The following is a 22,068-nucleotide window of genomic DNA, read 5'->3' as shown; positions in this document are numbered from 1 at the left end:
ATGGACGCCCTCGCTAAATAGTGTCTTTGGCTGATGGTTGTGCCTGAAACTTTGAAGTGCTTAACCAGTTAGAATAAACATGCAGTGCTAAAACTCTAACTTACAGTGAAGTCTTTTTTAAAGCATTTGATCTTTTATGAGTAATATTTTTTTTACTGTTGTTTGTATGAGTTTATTTATTATTTCGATAACAATAATTGAGAACAGAGTTTCAAGAAAATACACCCAAACTCTCCACTGCTAACTCCAAACTTAAAGCTTCACCAATCAATGATTTTATATGAATAAAGACTCAACCTATTATGTGTAATGTGAAAAGGTTTGTTAGATAATGATGAACCCAAAGAGAATTACCACCTGAGCTCCACTGAGCATCTCAGTGTCTTTCAGCTCCTGTTTCAGTTTTGCAACCCCAACCCTGTGTCCTACAAAGTCCAATTCCAGCAAAGGAAGGAAACCTAAGTCTGCTTATTAATGAATCTGGTATGTTGTAAAACGTTGATATTGAATGTATCTGCAAAACGTTTTATCACAACCTATGTAATTTGTTTTCTCACACAATATCCGCTTGTAGCAACAAGTGTGATTAACCTGTGTTATGGTTATGTTTATTTGGTTAACGTTGGGGAAAGATCATGATCTTGGTGAAATACTGATGCTGACAGTGAGTTGAAGCATGAGACTAGACATGTTGTGTTAAATATTTTTCCCCAACCTTGACCAAACTGCAAATTATTTATTTGAAATTTAATTAAAGGATAAATCTCTTGAGATGCATCATCTCGATTTCAGTGGAGTCTTCAATTAGACTTTTCTGAAAATATAAATGTTTATGTGAATCTACGGAGAAAAGGGTGCAGACCTCCACATTAAGCAAGTTGACTGGTTGATAAAACCCCTCCCATTAAACAGATTTGAAAGATAGATGAAAGTAAACATTGACATACTATATACAAGTATAAAAGAAAGTCACAGGAACATATCAGAGCAAACCCTGTGTACGTTCACCTACATGCACTTCGGAGACGCAGAATTCCAGCTTCACTCTTCTGTTATGAAAAAGCATTTACAGGAAATCATTCAATCAATCATTGGGACAGGATTGGCAGGGCTTGGTGCCACAGCTTAGATGGGGTCAGATTACACTTCTGTTCAAAAAAATTGCCCTGCACTCAGTCCCAAAAATGTTTTGGATGCCATGACTCTGATACGAGTGTTAGATAAACACCGATCAGAAGAATCAAAGGCTGTAAACGGAGTATGAAAGCGACACAGTTTGTAGTCCAGTTGTTTGATAATTTACTAAATATAGTGATGCAACACAACAGAATAATAACTTCTCAAATCCTAAGTGCACTACTTTAGTGTTTCCGTTGACTGACCGTACGGTCAAAGTTGACCTTTGTCCTGCGAGTCCGTCTGAGCAGCTGGAGGTCGCACTGAAACAGGAAAGACGAGTAGACATCAGTAGAAGTCAAATGGAGCTGGAGCAAATATTTGTAGAACAGAAGTGTAATGTGACTGTACCATTAGACGAGATAAGTTTGATTGATGTTACTGCAGTACCTTCTGGTCACCAGTAGAGGTCACTGATAACTTGAATTGAAGATGGTGTGGAAACATGCGTTCTGATAGCAGGGTTGTGTTGCAGTAACTCAGAAAAGACAACGCAGGCTGTTGCAGCACTGTTGCATGATGGAGAACTGTAGTGCACACACATGACATTACTGCAGTGTGACTGTGGACCTTCTGTCCACATTAAAAGTTGCAGTTCCTATGGGGTCATGGTTCGTCTGTTACATTCCAACAGGAAGTCCCACCTCCTCCTTCTCCTCCTCCTCCTTTTGTTTTAATGAAACCCCTGGGAGGTTCTGGAAAGCCCTGGAACTGAATGCAGTCCATCCCGTCCAAACCGCCGCCTCCTCTTCAGTCCCAGCGAGCTTGGACCAAACCCTGCTCTGCCTCCTGCACACTGCACCGTCGCCAGGGCAACTGCAAACAGGACGGGACAGGGTCCTGCTGAAAATGGGGCTATGATTTCAACAGATGTCGCGACACACAAGCAGCAGAAAACGGCTGGCTCTGGTCAGTTTATAGCATGACTCTGTGTGGAGCTGATCCACAGGCAACACATTTTATATATTATCAGGCTTAGAGCTCCATATTTGGGTTTCTTTTATGCAGCGTGGTTCATCATTTTTAACAAGGCAAAACATATAGAGGACCCCAGCTGGCTCAAGGTGTCAGAATATAAAATTCAGGAAATCAACACTACACTGTATAACAACCTATCTCGCCCTGTCGTCATGACAAAGGACGGTATTTCATCCATACAGCATGCCTCTGTATCCTCCTATTGTCCTGGCCATGCGTCATGTCCACACGGCTGAAGCCAGTCGCTCCAGTCTCCTGATTGGGCGACAACATGGGATTGTTCTGGATCACAGTCGGGGGAAATGCTTGGGAACTTCACTTCCCAGCGTGAGAGGAGACGGGAGAGCAGAACGGCTCCCCGGAGGCGAAGCCGATGACCCCGCTGAGTGCAAAATATGCAGAGGTCGCCGGGTTTCTATTGGGCAAGAGCTAAATCTGACTGACACCAAGCAGCAATAACCCTTGACTCCAGAGCTGCTAGGGGAGACACGCTATTTATTTGCAGGCAGATAAATGTCAAGCAAACAGTGCTGAATTTCAAACATGCCTTCAGTAGAAAACAATCCTCGATGTAAACTGAGGGAGTGAGGAATTTTCAGCTCAGAGCACAGAAAAGAAATAAAACATGTAAAAACAAACAAAAAAAAGAAGTTGAGTTCCAGTTGTTGAGGAACATGTTGTAGCTCCTCACAAGTACAGTTTTGACATAGACATTTTATGCTACTTTATAATTGTACTCCACATGTCAGAGGGAAATACTGCACTTTCTGCTCCTATAGTTAGAAGTTGCATTGCACATGAAGATTTGATATATAAAGAATATTGAGTTTATGAAATATGATGCAGTTCATTGAATATCAAGTATCAACTACACTACAAATCAACTACAGCAGCTTACACAATAATATATCAATGATAATGATCCATTATAGGGACCATTCTGCATACTGTAATGAATACTTTTGTACTTTTAATGGAGAGTTTTTATTGTATGGTATTGTTAATGATGTTCCACCACTGTTCAGGGACAAACACACCACGAACAGCACCACCTGTGTACATGGCAGTTTCATAATTTACCCAGCAATCACCTCATGACACTGTTTACTGTGTGTCAGTTAGTTTTAGACAGTTGCCTTTGTTAGAAACCCTCTCCAAGTAAACACAGGATAAACAAAAAATTAAAAAAATAAATAAATAAAAAAGTCACAGGACTCTAGTGTGCAAAAGACTCATATTAGTTTATATTACTTGTTACTGTGGCAACAACTACTATTCCTGAGGGTTCATGTTTAAATATACACTGTAGTAGACACTTACTTGGAGGCTTATTTGTATTTTATACTTATTGGAAGTGGTGCGATTAAATATTTTATGACCAATGGGCATGCAGTATTTCTGGGGCTTTTTAGGAAAACAGGCCTGCAGGGTTCTGCCCATTTCCCTGGTGATCCTTCCTCTGTTGCATTTTTCATGGCATGAGACCATTTCTCAGCCCCTTGAGGTCACAAAATTGTCTCCAAAGCCTTAGGATCATACCACAAATGAACTGTCAGTCAACTAAAGAAAATGCTGATTTTGTAGCTTCAGAAAAAGTTGACATATATATCATTTTGTTTTTCAACCTCAGCAATATGTACAGAATTGTGATAAATGAGTTATGTTATCATTCAGATCCTGCAGCACATCACAGGTCAGACATTAGTCATAGCTGCTTTGGTAAGCATCACCAGTAGTGGTAATTCAGTAATTCACTCACACGCACACACCTCTCTCATCACCTGCCAGTAGAGGTCGCTGTTCTCCTGCTGCACACTGTACCTCCTGTGACCTCAGACAGGGCAGACTGCAGCACCTTCAGGTCCTCAGGTCACATGAGCTTCAACACTAACAAGGATGGATCAGTGACTGTGCGGCCTGGGCATGAGATTTTTCTCTCATCATCTTACTAAAGTCAACTTGTGTCAACATTTTTAGACCAAAATTATTCATGAATTGTGCCAATCCCCATGTTGTTGTTAAACTTTCAGTCCAAAAAAGGTCAGCCCATTGGGTTTGTGCTTGTCATGGTGGAAAAAACCGCTCAAATAGCATGAAGACCATCATTAGAGTCTACAGCTGCATCAGCAGGGTGAGATCACATCACTGCCACAGCCATTCATCACAATGTGCCTCAAAGATCAAGTTTATCGACATCTTACTAACCACCCACCGTAAAAATAAGCTTTACATGATACAACAAAATAAAACATAAAGAAAAAAAAACAAAGAACAAGACAGAAAATGTCCCAAACACAGATTCAGTGGCTGTGATACTTCCAACCTGCAGCTCTAATAAATGCTTGTCCTAAAAATTATGAAAAATGTCAAAAGTTTTTTTCTCAGCTGCAGCATCAACTCAGTAAACCTGAGTGACTTCTGCTTTGAACATTAAAAGTTTCACTTTACATTCAGGTCTGTATCTACTTTGCTTTTTGTTTGTATTGTTGCCAGCTGATGTTCTTTTGCTTTGTTTCCAAAATTGGTCTATTTGCAAAGTTTATTTTTAATATTATTGTTAATAGAGGTAGTAGTGGCGGTAGTAATAAGAGTAGTCGTATTACTTTTAGTACTTTAAAAAACTAAACAGCAGACGACAGAAATCCAGGTGGGCCTATAACTGTGTTCCCCCAGAAGAGCACCAAAGCAATCTGAGTAGAGAAACAGCAACTATTAATAAATATAATGAGTTTTAAAGCCCTGCTAATACAAGTGATAGTAGAGGCAGAGAGAGAGTAGACGACAGCCACCAAATCAGAAATAAGTGACGGTGATGAGCTGACATTTACTAAAATAAATTAAATGTTTTCAGTCATTCTGTCTTATCAGACATCTGGTCCGGCTGAAACTGGAGAACTAAAGTGTTGCTAGAAATCATGTGAGGCCAGTGGACTGAACTGATAAGAATGATAGTGGGTGTAAGTGGTCCCGCCCACACAGGTGCAACAAAGTGAGTGAGGTGTCAATCAAGCGCAGACACACCCACAGTTCTTCAAAACACCTGCACCCGCACCACACTTTGCTCCTATTAACAAACATTACAGCTGAACGCACTGAACGTTTCTGAGGTGTAAACAATAAAGTTCACCAACAGTCTGACTGGCTACTAGTGGACAACTCTTCCAGCTGCACTTTCTGTGAATTATCATCTGATTCGTAATTCAGATCTGCTTGGATGAAGCTTGAACCAAAGTTCAGACGTGACAAATTACAACCCATCACCTAGACATTATGTTTGGATTGTTTTTAATGTTGTGTTTGGGATATGAGTGAGTGAATGAAGCGCTACGCTCGGCGTTAGGGTTACACCATCCTGACTGACCCATGTGCAGTTAGGCAACAAAAGCATTGTGGTGGGTGAAGGTTATGGAAGGATCCTGGTTTCAGTTAAATGTTAATAAACACATAGTGTCTCAAATGACTGGAGACATTTTCTGTATTAAACCAAGACAATCCTGCCCTAAAGTTTAATAACGCTGTAGCTGCTTTGATCTGATATTTTGGCAGAAAATCAATGAAATACATTGTCTGAACATTGAACCATGCGTTCATTTTCATCATTTTTGCTGCTTGCCAGATACGTTAATAAATAACATTTCCTCATAATGTTAACAGAAAACTGAATCGTTATGTCTCCTTCAAAACATATTTGCTGTTGCAAATCCGTGTAAGTGTATAAGTATAATTTCTTGGAGACAGCGCTGCAAATCAAACACCATCACCAACCCGTCTTAACTGCATGACGATGCCTATAGCGTGTATAAAACTGATGGCGCTGAGTCTGAATTAAATGTTATTGAGATTCACCAGCCCTAACACATTGACTTAACATTAGTCAGAAAACGGGCCGGTCCCCCATACAGTAACTTTACAGAACAAATTCTCTGGGAATCATCCAGAAACCCCCTGGAACCTAAAGAGAGAAGGAAGCCGTTAAATCATAAAAGGTTGACTTCACCCTTCTGAATGATTTGCCTTATTGGAACAGCATGTCGAAGCTGGACCATCAGAGGGACGCCGGAGTGATGCAATATGGCCAGAGCTCCTCCACAGCCATTGGACCAAACCTGTGTTCTGCATGTGCCCAAGTGTTGTGGAGCAGGAAGTTTAGCGCGCCGGGTGGGTTTGGTTGAGTGGTAGGTGGGCGGGCAGGCGATTCAATCGAACATATAAAAGTCACTAATGGCCCCGTTCACAAATCGAGAAGTCTGGAGTTGTTCCCTGCCTGGCACTTATTCCGCCTCGCTTGAAGACGGCGAGGAGTGTGAAGGGGGCGAAATGAAAGGAGGGCGTTTTACAAATTTAGTCTTGGAGGAAACGAACGGGCCTAGCACTGTGGCTGGCTGGAGCTGGTGCCGCTTTTGGTTTTGGCGGTTGTACCAGGTCCAGATCTAAATGGAGGTTTTAGTGTGGCGACCCCGGGCTGTTTGAGGTGTGGTCTGACTCGGTGCGAGGCCCTGCACAGCATCACACACGTCTACTCAGGCTCCAATGCCTTCAAGCCGGAGGCGGAGGGGAACCATCACACCAGGCGGCTCCAACCGCCCCCCATTATAGATGATGATCTCACCCCCGGCTGTCCGCGGCCATTACAGACACAGAAAATGGCCACCTAAGAGCAGCAAGTGTGTTAAATGACTCCATTAAGGCAGAAAAACAGACTCAGAAGACACGTTTTCATAGAGATATCAGATTAGAGCTGTTACATCTATGAAATGTCAGCTTTTTAGAAAGAAAATCAGCCTGTTTTTGGATTGGTGTTCATGTTAGTTTGGAACTTTCATAATTTCATAAGCTTATAGTGTCATTTATTTTTCTCCACCCACAGCTGCAAGATAATCGTTTAATTTAGCTGAAAAATTACAAAGAAATGGTACCGCAAGGTTCCCCATGACAGCAGTAATATCCCAATATGAATTAAAAATTCATGCAGCTCTTAAACAACTTACCAAAGCAAATAGTGATTAAAAAAAAAACAAAAAAACTCCACTTTTCAATTTTAAGAAATATTTAATAAACATTTTATGATACAAAAAAGTTAAAACTATGATAGAATAATAATAATGATAATAATAATAATAAAGAAGAAACACAAATTCATCATTTAAAATACCAAAGACAAAACTCATAATTTTAACTTGTTTTTCACTCTCATGCAAATACCGAATAATTAAGTCTCATGCAAACTGCTGCACAGTAAACACACAGATGGTTTTGTCTATTTCAAGCCAGAGGAAATGAGATTCAAAATAACAAATGCATTCAGAGCTGTCAACATTTTCCCCCTTTATGCATTCGTGCTGTCACTCCCCGAGAGGGCTGCTGTTCTCCTCATGTAATCGAGCTGTAAACGGAGACAACATTTACTGTCTCGCTTTGTGATATATCACTGACATCCTGCTATCGTCCACATGGACAATATTCCTGACAACGGCTGTAAATCTGCGGCTGAAGGTTTGAAAAGGAAGCGAGCGGCGACGACAGTTTCCACACCGCCCGCAGATGTTCGTCTCAACGCTGCAGCACTGTCACTGTCCCTGCTCTGTTATTAGTCGCAGGATCAAACTGAGGAGTAAATGTCTGAGGCTGATGTGCACCAGTAGTTAGATATTCCACTACTGTCACATGATGAGGTTATTTTAATTAATAAATGAAACATAATGGCAAAAATTTCATTTTTTTATATTTTAAATTTGCTCGTGAACATCTGAATATTTTATCCAAAATAATGACGTATATTTTAGAATTCTTTGGCCTCAAACACGCAACCTACTCATAGGCAATTATCTGAAAATGTGCAAATTAAATCTAACTTGCGTTTTGTTTAATAGGAGCAGACATCAGGTTTTCCAAAAGGTGAAAATCTCACCTCTCTCATCAGTAGAGAGTAAAACTCTTCCTTTAAATTCAAACATGTCAACAGAAATCTCTGCTCTTTAAGCTCCTGGTGGAGGCCAAACTCCTGCGGGTTTCCATTTATTTACAAGGATGACATTTGTTATTGCGCCAACCATCTTACTTTGGATATATTAGGTTTACGGCTGCAACAGAACACGTCAATTCTAATCTTACTGCACTTGGCTGCATGCTGCTATATATCAAGAGAGGGGCTCAGTGGGTGTTATACGCTCTGAAATGTTTCCATATTAGCTGGAGAATTAAAAAAAAAGAAAAAGGAAAACGTCTAATAATGATTACACACACACTGGGTCTTCTTAAATGCTCGTATTATACTACTGAAGCCGAGAGCGACATCAAAGCTGTCTGCAGTAAAGCATATTACACATCCGGGGCTGTTAAAGTTTGGAGAGTGTGTGCAGCGAGTGGCAACGAAAACAGCTAAAGGGATAAAACTTTATCATATTGTTTCATGCAGTCAATCCCTGACTGAAAATATGATACTATTATGCTGTTGCCCTTTATTTTTTACCATTATCATTAATTCTTTCATTTACTTTATTTATAAAGCATTATACAAACATGTAATAAGTGGTTTACAACAACACAGTGATGACGTTGTAAAACAGCTGTAAGGACATTTTAATTTTTTATTAATGTGCAGTATTTAGTCAATTGTAATATCTCCTGTGAAAATATATTTTATGTTATTATGAGATGCTTATACAGCAGCCTCCACTTATGGGTGCACACAGGAGGAGTTATAGTTGTTGACAAATACATAAATAAACACTTATATCTGCTTAAGGCCACAGTATAGTGTGTTATAAAGCATTTATTTAATGTTAATGCTCATAAGTCATAAATAGAGAAGACTTAAAGTAAAGTAATACTTTGTTTTTTTATGTTTTTGGAGCTTTTACATACACATTAATGCAGAGGCCACACTACTTGTCTACTGTGTTATCTTTTGATTGACCTCTGCAAAAGCCAGAAGAGATCACTCCTGTTATCCAGGAGCGAAGGTTGCTTATTTTCCAGTGAAGGCCAAACCCAGAACACGCAGTAAATGACCATGTTAACTTTAAAATTCATGTGAGAAAAAGACTAAAGTGGCAGTTGCACGTTTGTTTTGGTGACGGTGGCACTGAGCTGTGTTTGCTGTAATCCTTCCTGCCTGTGTGACTGACAGCCACAGGTTGGAGCAGCAGGTCTACCTTCAGTTTCTGTCCACTGCACCGGCCTCGCACGATCATCACAAAGCACATCAACATCGACGACGGTGGCGGCGGGCCTGCTTTCCCACTGATTCCCTTTATATGAGTTACACCTACTCACCTTTATAACCTCTTCACCTCTTTTTATTCTCCTTTTCATTTCACATGTCATCACATAATAGGGTTCAACAAATATGTGATTTTGGAGGCCAACACAGGTAGTTTTAGATTTATGACTGATGGTTTAGGCCAATATTCACATATCTTCAAATGTGGGTATTTCCAAGTCCGAATAAAAAGTTTCCAGTTGGATTTAATTCAATTCAGACTGGAAAAGCATCTGAAACAACATTTACACCATCATGGGACACAAAAATTCTTCACTGAGTCCAAACTAATGGCATTTATTTGAGGGTGAATAGCTCTTAAAGCTCCACGTGTTGAATGTTAGGGAAGACAAGCATACATGAAAAAAATGATCATTTTAAAATTGAAAGAATAAATGTTTAAAGAAAATAAAATTCAATAATTGTGTATAATCTGAGAAGTGGACAACATGACTGCATGACAACTTATATTTTCACAATAAAAGTCCAGCATGGGCCCAATATACAAATGTAATCCTATTTCACACTCAAACACACTCACACTTGTTCACACAATGCGAGATTTTGCCTCATATTGCACACAAGGGGAGAAGGCTTGCACTGACTGAAAACACCCACGCCACAGGCCATCACTGCTGCGAGACCAGCGACCAGGATTGGAAACACGTGCGTATTAATACCTGCTCAAGGCCCTGAGCAAATATATCGCCTCGGCTAACCTGCTAATAGCCTTAATTTGTAAGGTAAACAGTAGAAGAGTTTGACACTCACTCACCTAAGGTGCTTTTCCTCAGCTGCTCTGCCTCTGCTGCTGCTGCCTTCCTTCGGAGGCTTTGCAGGGACTGGTGGTGTGTGGGGGGGAAGGAGGGGGGCAACAGCGGCAAAAGTTACAGCCTGCCTCCGCCATGCTATCTGTTAAAGTAATTTTCTCTCAAAGAGGAATTAATTTCCTTTCTCAGGCGGCCCACAGCGCCTGTGGCACAGCCTGTGTCGTCCACCCGGATCCCCAGAGTGTGGAGTTATTGTGACTGTCCATCTGTGAAACCTGTCTGAGCCACGGAAACTCTGAAACAGCCATACAGTTTCATTTTGTTTTGTATATTATTTGATTTTAATCTGCACTGCATTTATACTATTGTCAGTATACAGTGTTATAGACAGTCTTATTGTTTTGAGTTTCAGGGATTTAGAGAGGACGGGCATATGTGTGTCAGGTGTTTATTCTTCCTTATTTTCTAATAAGATGTATCAAATATTTATTTACTATATCTGAATTATATTATCTATATCAATTATACAACTGTGTTTAATTGTGTAGACTAAAACCCGATTTTATGATTTTGTTTTATATATTGTTTGTTTTTGCATCAGAAGTTATATAAATGAGTTTGATCGCAAATATATTTATTTCTATTTGAGTCTTGGTAAAGATCCATACAATAAAAATAATAGTGATAATGATAATAAGAATAATTATAATTATAATAAGAGAGGAATAAAAGACTCCCAGCTGTTTACTGGCTACTTCACTACTGGAAATTAACACTTTTATCACCAAACTGATTTAGTGAGACACTGACGTGAGGACCGACAATATGAGACACGAGTATTTCATGTAATTTCAGGTTGTAGATGGTTGAAATATTTTGTCTTATATCAAACTCTGAGGATTTTCGGGATTTTTCCTCTGGTCACTCTCAACTCTGCAAGCTACAGATTATTTTCTGTCTGCATGTACTCATTTAAAACAGTGATAAAGGATTGAGTTGAAATCTAAAATAGTTCTTTTCAATTTGTAATATTGTTACAGTAATTATTAGTCATTTTAAAGTGGCCCAAATTTTTTATTTGATGCAATGTTTTTTAAATTAAAGCTGCTGACCTTTGCGACCTTGTATCAAAGGTAAAATTAGTACCTGTATTGATGTATTCATTGGTTTGATGATGCTTCATTTCAAAATAAGATACACATTGATCGGTTGTACTGAATTAAAATGGACTGTGGTTGATTTTAAAGATTACGAAATGTTGGCACTTATTTTAGACTAGATCCTGTTGCACTGCAAATGATGTTTTTTATTCTGTAATTATTATTTCTGAGTAAAACTTCTCATATTCCTTTTAAAGTAGCAGATAGAAGTACAGAGATTATCTGGAGCTCTTTACATCACAGGAGTACGAGACACAAGCAGACGACACCATGTGCAAAGGAAACTTTGAAGCAACAAGTTTCCTTGCCGACTGGCACAAGACTAACTGTGTTTAAAGGGGTCAAAACTGACAAAGACAGGGTGACATGCTGAGTTAACCCCTGACACCTCGCCCCCCGCCCCCCCATCTCTCCACACTCCCTCACCTCCCCTCCCTCTCTCCCCCCTCCCCCAGCCACACCCATGAACCATTAAGGCTGTTTTCTTGCAGGGAAAAAAGATGGCCACCGGAGGTCAGATCCAAGTCCAAAATAAATTGCCTTCTTTCCTGAGGCTCAGCCATTTTAATAGTACAGATTTATTGTGCTGTGCTTTTTGGAGGGTGATCATATGTATGTGGTCAGTAGCGCGTATGCAGTCTGTGACCCAGCCTCCCTCTCACGTTACACCCTATTTATAACATCCCCTCTGCCGGCTCCCCTCGTTCTGCAGTTCCTAGGAACCTCCTTCTGCTCCCAGACTCGAGCTCCAGTCCCAGTTCCTCCTGACATCTGAGAGGCTCTGCTGAAGCTTATCCTGGGCTAACTGTTTATCCTGTACAGCCTGGCAACTGGCCGCACGCTCCGGATTACCACAGGACACCCATTTCAAAACACACTTTGCTTTCTGCTGTGACTATTTGAATTGAAGGAAAAAGTTTTTGGGTTTGTCAAGGGGAAAAGAGAAGCATCTTGGATATGTGCTTGTGATCTTTTTTGTTTTTGGTTGATTTAGTAACGTTACCCTTTTTCACTTGCCCTTCTCACCTTTCCTGGAGGGCCGTGTGTGTTTGCATGCGATGGATCACACACTGTTCGGCTGTCTGCGGAGCCCCCACGCCCCGGCGCAGGCCCTGCATCCCGCCTTCACCCAGTCTCCCCTGACTCTGCACGGACGCTCGGACCACGTCTCCTACCCCGACCTGGCCTCCTCATCCTCCTCTTCCTCCACCTCCTCACCAGCACCGTGTATCATCTCCAGCTACCCGGCCGATGACGGCCTGTTTCCCGGGCAGCACCACCACCACCCCCACCGCGGCCACCTGCCCTCCCAGCAGCATCATCACCCACCTCAGCACCACGCATCTTGGCATATCCCACAGATGCCTTCGCCTGGTGGTGCCGCACGCCACAACCTTTGCCACCCGCACTCCCACTCATCCCACGACAGTGGGCCCACACCCCCAGACCTGGGTCATCCTGGTGGGCCCAGTATGTGTGCCAGCACCCCCAGTCTGGGCAGTGGCAGTACCCCTACAGGGGCCTCCTGTGTGCCTGCAGACTTTGGCAGACAGACTCTGTCACCTGCTGAGGCTGAGAAGAGGAACAGCAAGAGGAAAAGCGACAGTTCAGGTAAGAACTTAAACTTCAAGGTTTAAGCTGAGAGTGAAAAACTGGAACAATCCTAATGGCAGAGATTTTATTCCTTTGCAAATCTGATTCATAAATAAGCTGCTTTGGACAGAAATCAAAACCAAAGCCTTAATGTTAAATTCTTTTGAGGCGTTCCCAGCACGTCTTTGTTCAGACTTTTTGTTAGATAAACATCATCACATAAATATCAGTGTTATAAGAAATTCCAAGCAGAGCTGAAGAATAACACAAACATCTGTACTTGTCATTCTAAATCTTTCAACAGCACATAACTGCAGAGATTCTGCTGCTCTGATAGAAAAACAAAAAACTGTCTGAAAAGCAGTTTGTAGGTGTTGGCTGACACGCAGCGAGGGTGTTGCAGCAGGCAGACTGAAGCGTGGAGCAAAGGCCACATCATAACTGTGTGGGCACATCTGACTGCTGCCATGTTTTGTTTAAAAATCACATCTGGTTTGTTGCGATATTCTTCAGAGGGCAGAAAATGAGGCACACAGTAAAGAATTAATGTCATGGATTGTAAAAGACTACACCGGCGCCTCGTGCCGCACTAAACACCCGACAGACCGAAGGCTTTCAGGCTTTCTGCTCGTCTAAATCTTGTGGTTAAAATAAATCACTCAGGTTTACTGAAGTAAATGAAAGTGTGTCACATTTGACTAAATCAGTGCTAAGTTCAAAGGCACTGATTGCATAGGCCATTTTCAAGTGTATGTATCTTGATATAGTGCTACATGAATTTATCTTATTTAATTCAACATGAAAGAAAAATTAATAAATCAGATATTTTCTGGTTCTTTTTTTTCATGGGTTATAAATTATTTCACTATCCTAAGTAAAATATTCCAGCACATTCCTCTGAAAAGAGCTTAAAAGAGAGTCAGAGAGATTTATTACACAGGTTTACTTTCATATATTCAACAGACGGAGTGTATGTTCTCTACAGTGACGTGCACCTGCACTGTGAACTTCAAGGTCCCTCTTTTTGTTGTTAAGGAATCTGTGATTTTGTAAAAAATTGTGACTTGGCACCTTCAGGCAGCTGCAGGTGTCCTGACCTTAATCTTTATAATCCCTGGCCAGTTTCTAACCATAAATAAAGCAGCTGTTTTTAAGATTTTATATTCTCCTTAAAGAGGGACAGACACAGAATTATATAAGCTGTATATTAATGATAATATATAAAACACAAAGAGGTTCAAAAATGAAAAAATCCCTCTTCTAGGACTGTAGTCAAATAGGTAACACCTCCCTGATGACCTGCAGAACATTTCCAACCTGCAGTCACCACAATAATCAATCACGGCATGACAAACTGCCGGGGCCGGGTCGCGGGAGTTCTCGCAGGGAACGTGATATTAGTGAGAGTTCTTAGTTTTCCAGGGAAAGTGTGCTCGGTGTTCTCTCTCTATCCATTTGAGGATTGCCGGGCCCTCAGCGCTGATCTTGCAGCCTTTTAAAGGCCTCTTTGTATGCACAGCGAATCACTTGCATTTTAACCACTGACTGATATAACTGCGTGTGAATAGTTCTTCGCTCAGGATGCTGCTGATCATCTCGGGTAGTGTGTGTTCCCTCCCCTGCTGCAGTTTGCACAACTCAAATGTGCAAAAATAATAAGAGGGCTAATTCTTAACTGACTGTAATGGATAGGGAATATAACTGCACTGGAAACATTTATTTGTAATAATACCAAATGCTAGAGAGAGCTCCTCATTACTCACTGATTTAACAGGAACTCCAGATGTTATGTGCTGAAAAATCAGAAAAGAATCATGCAATATGAAATATGCCAACACTATCAGAGCTTTTCAAGAGGCTGGAAGGCTTAATCTTCAATCGTACAGTTCTGTTTGTACTAAATGTCCCGTTGTCCACACGCAAAATGCCGCAATAGTATATCTAATTCACAAATTCAACACACCAACTCCTATTTCCTTTCCTCCTTTGTCAAATTATTTGGAAAACCTCGGCCTCAGCCTCCAAATCCCTCGTCCCCTGTAACAATAGTTACTGCATACTCATTACATGTGCTGTACATTCTCTCCACGCTAACACCAATCATGCTGATTATTAGGGGGGCTAGCTAGGTTGCTGACTCAATCAGCTGTCTAAATATCACACTGCTGCCAGTTGCATGAGATAGAGCCCTGATTGGGTTTCACCATCTGGACCAGAAACTTAAGCAAAACCTGAATTTAGATACAGAAACAATAACAAAACCTGAGAGCTCATTTCCATGCTTAGGTTTACCCCCCACCCCCACCCCTTTTCTTTTTTCTTTTTTTTTTGCTCAAATATGAAGCATCTCAACTTTCTGTGTCTAATGCTCAGTTGTGATTGTTTCCTCAAGGAAGGCCACAAGGTGGGCTAATGAGATGAGCCACCTCCTTGGTATTTTCGGGTGTCTGGTTTCTGGGGGAACCTGTTCATTTTCTTGTGGGCAAGTGTTTTTAAGCCCTGCAGAGTGTCTGTCCGCTGAGCTCCTGGGTTATATTTGCATAGACCAGCGCTGTCAAGGGAGTGGTCGTCCTTTAAAAAGTTACTAGATTTTCTGTGTGGAACAATAAAAGGTGCCTGAAGTCTTATTTTGTTGAGGCAGTGTTGTAAAAAGGAAGCGTGAGGTGCTGAAAGCTTCTTGCTGGCGGCAAGTTTTAGAAAAAAACATTGGGGATGTGCTGATGCATTTAATTTCATTCTTCACCAGAAAATCAGCAGAGATTTGACTGTCCGTTCTTGCTGTCGAGAGGGTCCCTCCTGCACCGAGCCCAGTTCATCTGGGAACCCTAAACGACGTGCCCCGTCTGGGTGCATGTATTTTTCTCATATTATTCCTCCTTTTTTGTGGAGAGATGAAAGTTACAGCGGGGACCTAATTGCTGTGGTGTAGTGGCTGTGTCATAAAAGCCTGCCGCTCGTTTTAACTCCAGGGCTGCTGGTCTGAGAGCAGCTGGCTGTGTTATTCTTTTATTTCTCTTTACACAGTGTCTGTGTTTACCAGAGAGAGAGCGGGTAAATACGTCCGAGGGCCGCTTCAATCAGCCACACACTGTTTGGAATCGCTCGGTTTGAAATTACAGGGAGAGAGAGGCAAGGTCAAGGGGGGAGCCGGACACAGGCTGCGGGTCAAGCAATGATCTGTTTCATTTCATAAAATTCGTGTGGGAATTCTTGCAGTTTATATATCTGTTTTGTTTGTCCTTGGCTCTAAAACTGTGTGAGTGCCATTCAAATATAACTTTTGTAGAGCAGTTTCAGTTTACCCTCATCTTCTCCTCAGCCTCTCAAGGGAGTTATTTGGTCTGAAAAAAAACACACACACTTAATTAGAAGGAAGATCCTCTTTCTGGCAGAAAAACAGAACCAACAGGGGTCCCTCCGGAGAGACAGCTTAGGTGAAGAGATAGTTTCTCCTCCTCTGACGTGGCTGCAGAAACTTCGCACTGCAGGACTATTTACAGTTTGGCTTGACACAGGCCTGCAGCATTAACACACTCTACAGAACAGGACCGCAGATGAATTTGCATGCAATCGCTGCTGCCTCCGAGTGCAATGTGCAACTGAAGCGTGCCCAACAGCGAAACCACGAAGGGCTGCTCACAATAGGAAAGTTTTGGAGGGTAAATTAACCATGCGTGTTTTCTACGGAAAGTTTTCTTCGGAAAAGCCAAAACAAAAAGTATTTTCCGGGGTGATGAGCTGAAGTGGAGATGACACATTCTGGGGATTTTTATTTATATATATATATATTTATATATATATATAAATATATATTTATATTTATATTTATATCTCCCACATTTTTCTTTAGGAAACGCATTAAATTTGTATTTGTTGCTCACACGTGTATTCTTTTATATTTTTTTATTTTCATTAGAGGGAAATACACTATTACATTTCCACAGCATGCTTTCTATTAACGTTTTATGTTACACATGCATAATGTTTTGCTATGCTATTTTTTTTCTTTCTTTTTTTTTTTTTTTTTAGAAATGTTCATCTCATGACCACAGGAATTATTGTTTTGCTGAAAAAGAAAAGAAAAAAATTGTTGTAGTGGTACTTCGGTAGGTTTTACCACCAAAGGAGGAGTTTTTAAATAAGAAAGAAATATGTATCCTGCAAAGCTGCTTTGTTTCATATTTAAAAAACATGGCTGTAGAAGCAGATTCCTTTAAGACAAAGACAAATTAAATCCATGTTGGCAGTGTAAAAGCCAGCTTATTGTAACAGCACAGCTGCCACAGTCAGACACACATGTGCAGCCGCCCGTGAGTCTTTCCAGCCACTTAAAGTGTTCATAAACAATGACTGAACAATAAAGTGTGATTGACAGCTCCCATTGTTTCCCTTACCTTGCCTCTTTTCTTCCCCCTGCTGACTCGCACCTGCCACATAAGATTGGCTTTATTTTTATTTTTGTTGCATATAAATCTGCCCTGAGTGGAACAGAAACCTGTGTGGTGTTTGGTTTCAGAGTCCCAGGACGGGAATTACAAGTCAGACGTGAGCAGCAAGCCCAGGAAGGAGAGGACGGCGTTCACCAAGGAGCAGATCCGAGAACTGGAGGCCGAGTTCGCCCACCACAACTACCTAACCAGACTAAGGCGCTACGAGATCGCCGTCAATCTCGACCTCACTGAAAGACAAGTATGTGCCTACCCACAGCTGCTGGTTTCCCCTTAGGTTCAGATATTATTGAACCCCCCCACATTAGCACATTAATGCCATGTTGTGAAAACAGAGGTGGCCCCGGGACAGCGACGAGGCTTTTCAGCTCGCTACTGTGTTTTTGTAACTTTGGTGCGAGGGGCTATTGTGCTCCAGATGTGGTTGTGTGACGGGACTATCATATTCCAGATGTTCCTGTCTATTCTTTCAGGCGGGCCACAGTCAAGACAGGGAGACGGGCTGAAGGAAGTGCTGTCTAGCAAGCCACTTCCTCTCTCCCACTGCCCCTGCAAACCCAGATTGGTCTCAGAGCGTGGGCCGCGTTGCTGTAAAAATGCAGGCACATGAAATAAATAACAGGAGACAAATGGTTGGGGGAAGGAAACGGCGTTCAGCCTGTTGTTCTCTGACACCCGTTTGGAAGCTGTAAGTCACACTTAGTTGACACCTTGCCAGTGATATTTTACAGCGTGATAGACTGAATGTGAAGGACAGACTGGGGCGTTTCAGGTGATACTTCACAACTTAAGATCCTGAGGATATACAATGTGTGAACCTCATAGATCAAGTGTTTGTAAAGATTTATTTATCTTATGTCACACTACATTAAAAATTATTAATAATTGCATTAACCAAGTTAAAAAAAAACTACAAAACTTGCTGATGAACTCACATGAATCCTCTACTGTAGTAGACCTTTCTCCATGTCAACATTTTAATTCGTATAACTAACAACAACAGCAATGGCTGCATTCCATTTAGCTTCTAGACCCTGCTCTTTTTATTGTGCATGCTGCTTCAATGGCACAGATTACTGGGACACCTAAATGGAACGGAGCCATTATTGATGTTATTGGTTACACATGCTTTTCCTTAATAAAATGTCAGCCTGTGAGAAAGCTGGTCTATAGGCAAGGCAGGTTTATTTGTATAGTCGACAGCAAGGCAATTTAAAGTGCTTTATATAAGTTAAAACAAGATGAGATATACAAGAAACACGAGACAAAAGAAACAGACATCATAGGAATTAAAAGAGTAGCATAAAAAGCACAAGATATGAATAAATAGTCCCAACTTTAATTTAATAAAGGCAGTGATCAAAAGAAAAATCAAAACTGTTGATTTAAATGAACCGAGAGTTGGCACAAACCTGAAGTTTATAGACTTTGAATGTCTTTATAACCATCACTGCTTCCCTTCAGTAAATGCATTCAGCACATAGTCCCAGTAGACTATCGATCCGTTTTGCTGCGGCCCAGTGAGCTGAAAACATCAGTAGTGCTGTCAGGGTTTGGGGTTTAGTTCCCCGCTCTAAAAATACACAGAATACACTCGTGGTTCTGTGTGAGGGGTGTCGGATAAAAACGTCACAAAAAGGAATCTCCCAGTGAATGAAATTGTCTGCAGGTGTGTTTTAATGGCCTCTCCAAGTAAAGTGAGTTGTAAACCTGCTCAGTCACATTTAAGATCTGACTCATCAATCCGAAAAGCAACTGGAAACTGTGACATGAAAAGTGATATCAGACTGTGTAAGTGATCATCTGCTTTTGCTTAATATTACAAAACTTAAAAAAAAAACTTTGAAGGAATATGTCTAAATACCAGCACGTCAGGCAAAGCTCCATTTAACTCCACAGGGCCACCGAGCACAGAGAGCCACCATAATTCCACTTCAGCTTTCTCCCAGACCGTTGCAATTAATCTTTTTGTGGCTCGAAGCAGCATTAAATGTGCATGAAATTTCTGCAGCTCATGCAGCACAAGTTGTGTGTGACCTCAGCTTTGTCGGGGGGAAATTATACAGCAGGAGATAGTGAGGTAAATATTGGCATTACAATCAGTTGGCCACGGCGTTTGATTTATGCTGCATGAGCTGTTTGGAGAAGTTTGATGGATGTTCTATGCTGTGAAAACTGGAGTATTTTCAAAGATGGCAGAGGTGGAGCTACAGGGGCCTAGGCTGCTGTAGGTTGAGAGTTTAAACCAGAATAGGAAAGAAAAAGTAAAGACTTCAAGATGTAAGTTTTGGATTGAAATATCACCAGTGCGCAAACATTTTTATTTGTGTAAATAACTAAATCAAAACCAAAAAATTTAGTTGTAAAGTGAATGTTGTGTTAGACCTGTAAGTTACATATAACTATTGTTTTAACAGCATTTAAAGGACTAAATCTCAGAGTGAAGTGGGTAGTAATTACACGCTGAAGTGTAGACACTGAAATGCTGATAAAACAACTGCTGTGACTAACCTAGATGTCATCTTTCAGCTAAATTTAGCTCAGTTTTAAGCTAGCTGTCTAGCTGTGATTAAAGGTTGCAAACCAAATCACACCAGTCCAGTGCTTGCTGTGTTTTAATCATGTATTTCATTATCAGCATTGTGTTTTTTGGTCTGTTTCATGGTGTAAAAGTGAAGACGTTGAGCGTCCTGTTAATGCTAATGGATGCTTAAACGAACTATCGAGGGTTAAAATGGACGTAGAGGTCAGGACTATGGTGTGATGTGTTGTGAGTGTGCGAGAGCGTGTGTGTGCACGTAAGCCTTGAGGATCACATGTTTGGTTTGACATTAGAGCCTGGCATAAATAAGCGATCCCTTGCTGGAGTCCTCTCTCACCCCCCACCACCCCCTCCCCGTCCCCCCTCCTGCTCTCAGAAAAGGCCCAGAGGCTTGTGAAGAATCCGAAGCGATACTCAGCACGGCGTACGCCCCTGACGTGTAAGACAAACGTTTGTGCTGTCAACTAACTTCCTCACCATGTGACCACTCGGTCCCCTCGGAATGACACTCCCCAAAAATAAACCCACCCCCACCCTGTGCGCCACCCCCCACCCAATCCCTCCCTCCTCCTCCTCCCCCTCCACTCAGGCGCATGTGTCGACACTCAGGGAGCCTCTGCTGCTACTTGACGTGCAAACCGTTTTAAGCAACAGCTTAATCATCAATCTGAGAGACGTAAATACGGTTGAGGCTGTTGAGTCAGGGAAAAACAGGTAGACGCCAAGTGGCAGATGGAACAGTACATGCACACATAATTGCTGCAGTAGAAATAGCTGCCAAACTTTTGGAGAAAGTTGCTGTCAAGCTGTAAAGCTTCCTAATTGCTTCTTGATTATTTTTTTGTGACAGTTTGCTCTCTGCTTAAGAGCAATGCTTTTGACACTTTCTGTCTACTTCACCACGTAGGTGAAGGTGTGGTTCCAGAACCGGAGGATGAAGTGGAAAAGGGTGAAGGGCGGCCAGCAGGGGGCAGCAGCTCGGGAGAAAGAACTGGTGAACGTGAAAAAGGGGACTTTGCTGCCGTCAGAGTTCTCTGGCATCGCAGCGCTCCACCACTCGACGGACTCCTTAGCCAACGAGGACAGTCACGACAGCGACCAGAGCTCCGAGCACGCTCACTTATGATGCACACACACACCCGCCCCCTCCCCCCCCCTCACTCCACCCCACCGCCCCCCCGCCTCCCCCCTCCGAGACAGGCCCTGCCTCTGCCTCAGGACTGTCCTTAGAAGGACTGCTGTTTGCTGATTCGCCATCGTCATACAACGATGCTAAATAAGTGTACAAATGTACAGTGGAATGATGTGTGTTAGAGAATACAGTCATCATGCAGGCAAAATGTATATTTCAAGAACTGAGCACATAAAGCAAGATGGTGAAATATTTCAAAATGCCATTGGTTAAAAATTTCCTTCCTTCCTTATAAGTGCCAAAAAAAAAAGAATATTATAAATATTGAAATGTGACGTTTTGGCTACAGAAATTTACATTTTGGAAATCATATTTAGTCAAACTGTTGTAAACATTCCATGTTGTGTGCCTTGAGAGAAGCAGGCTGCGGCTTTGATTTGCACTGTTGAACATACAGTCTGCGCCTCAATCAGTTTCTACTGTATAAAATGTAAATTACAATGTAATTGAGTTATTGATCAAATCAAGTGCCAGGAGGTCAAATTTGCCTAGCTAATATAAATGATCTGTAAATATTCCTCAGTATTGTCTTACCTTAACAATAATTTTATACCCACACTATTCAGCTCATGCAGTAATAAACACTGACAGTTCTTTAGTTTTCTGCCTGGTGATGACATTTTGTAAACAAATCTGAAACCTGAAAGAAGCATTTTATTAAATCTTTTTTCAGGGACAGTTGCAAATTGAATAAAATTTAACCAGTGGTAAATGGAATTTCTTATGATTTCATGTCTTTCCATCTGTGCATCCATTCATCCAGATGAATCCAGGCTGCTGTATTTGTGTTTCATGAAGTGAGGCTGAGATGAATTAAACATTGCACAGAGTGTAGAAAGCTGGTGATGGGGGCGCATGCTAAATTCACCTTTGCCTCGGGGTAAGGTCAGGATTCCTGCCAAGACTCAGAGAGAGAGAGAACCCGCAAAGGATCGTATTCTGTTACAA

General features: G+C 41.5%; 1 protein-coding gene across 1 annotated transcript; it reads left to right on the top strand.

Moving 5' to 3' along the window:
* The first annotated feature begins 12,074 nt into the window (after window positions 1-12,074).
* meox2 (mesenchyme homeobox 2) lies at window positions 12,075-21,062 on the top strand. The gene is made up of 3 exons (XM_022746174.1): window positions 12,075-12,956; window positions 17,455-17,627; window positions 20,836-21,062. Exons 1-3 carry the CDS (start codon window positions 12,404-12,406, stop codon window positions 21,052-21,054), a joined length of 945 nt encoding a protein of 314 aa, XP_022601895.1. The 5' UTR covers window positions 12,075-12,403; the 3' UTR covers window positions 21,055-21,062.
* The last annotated feature ends 1,006 nt before the right edge of the window (window positions 21,063-22,068 follow it).

The sequence above is a fragment of the Seriola dumerili genome, unplaced genomic scaffold, assembly GCF_002260705.1.
Source record: "Seriola dumerili isolate Sdu_G_001 unplaced genomic scaffold, Sdu_1.0 BDQW01000092.1, whole genome shotgun sequence".
Lineage (NCBI taxonomy): Eukaryota > Metazoa > Chordata > Actinopteri > Carangiformes > Carangidae > Seriola > Seriola dumerili.
The sequence above is the reverse complement of the archived record's forward strand: the minus strand, read 5'-3'. Positions and strand labels throughout refer to the sequence as shown.

Coding starts and splice junctions, on each gene's coding strand:
- meox2 (XM_022746174.1), top strand. CDS start 12,404: ATGGATCACACACTGTTCGGCTGTCTGCGGAGCCCCCACGCCCCGGCG. Junction 12,957..17,454: donor GAGGAAAAGCGACAGTTCAG/GTAAGAACTTAA, acceptor GTTTGGTTTCAG/AGTCCCAGGACGGGAATTAC. Junction 17,628..20,835: donor TCGACCTCACTGAAAGACAA/GTATGTGCCTAC, acceptor TTCACCACGTAG/GTGAAGGTGTGGTTCCAGAA.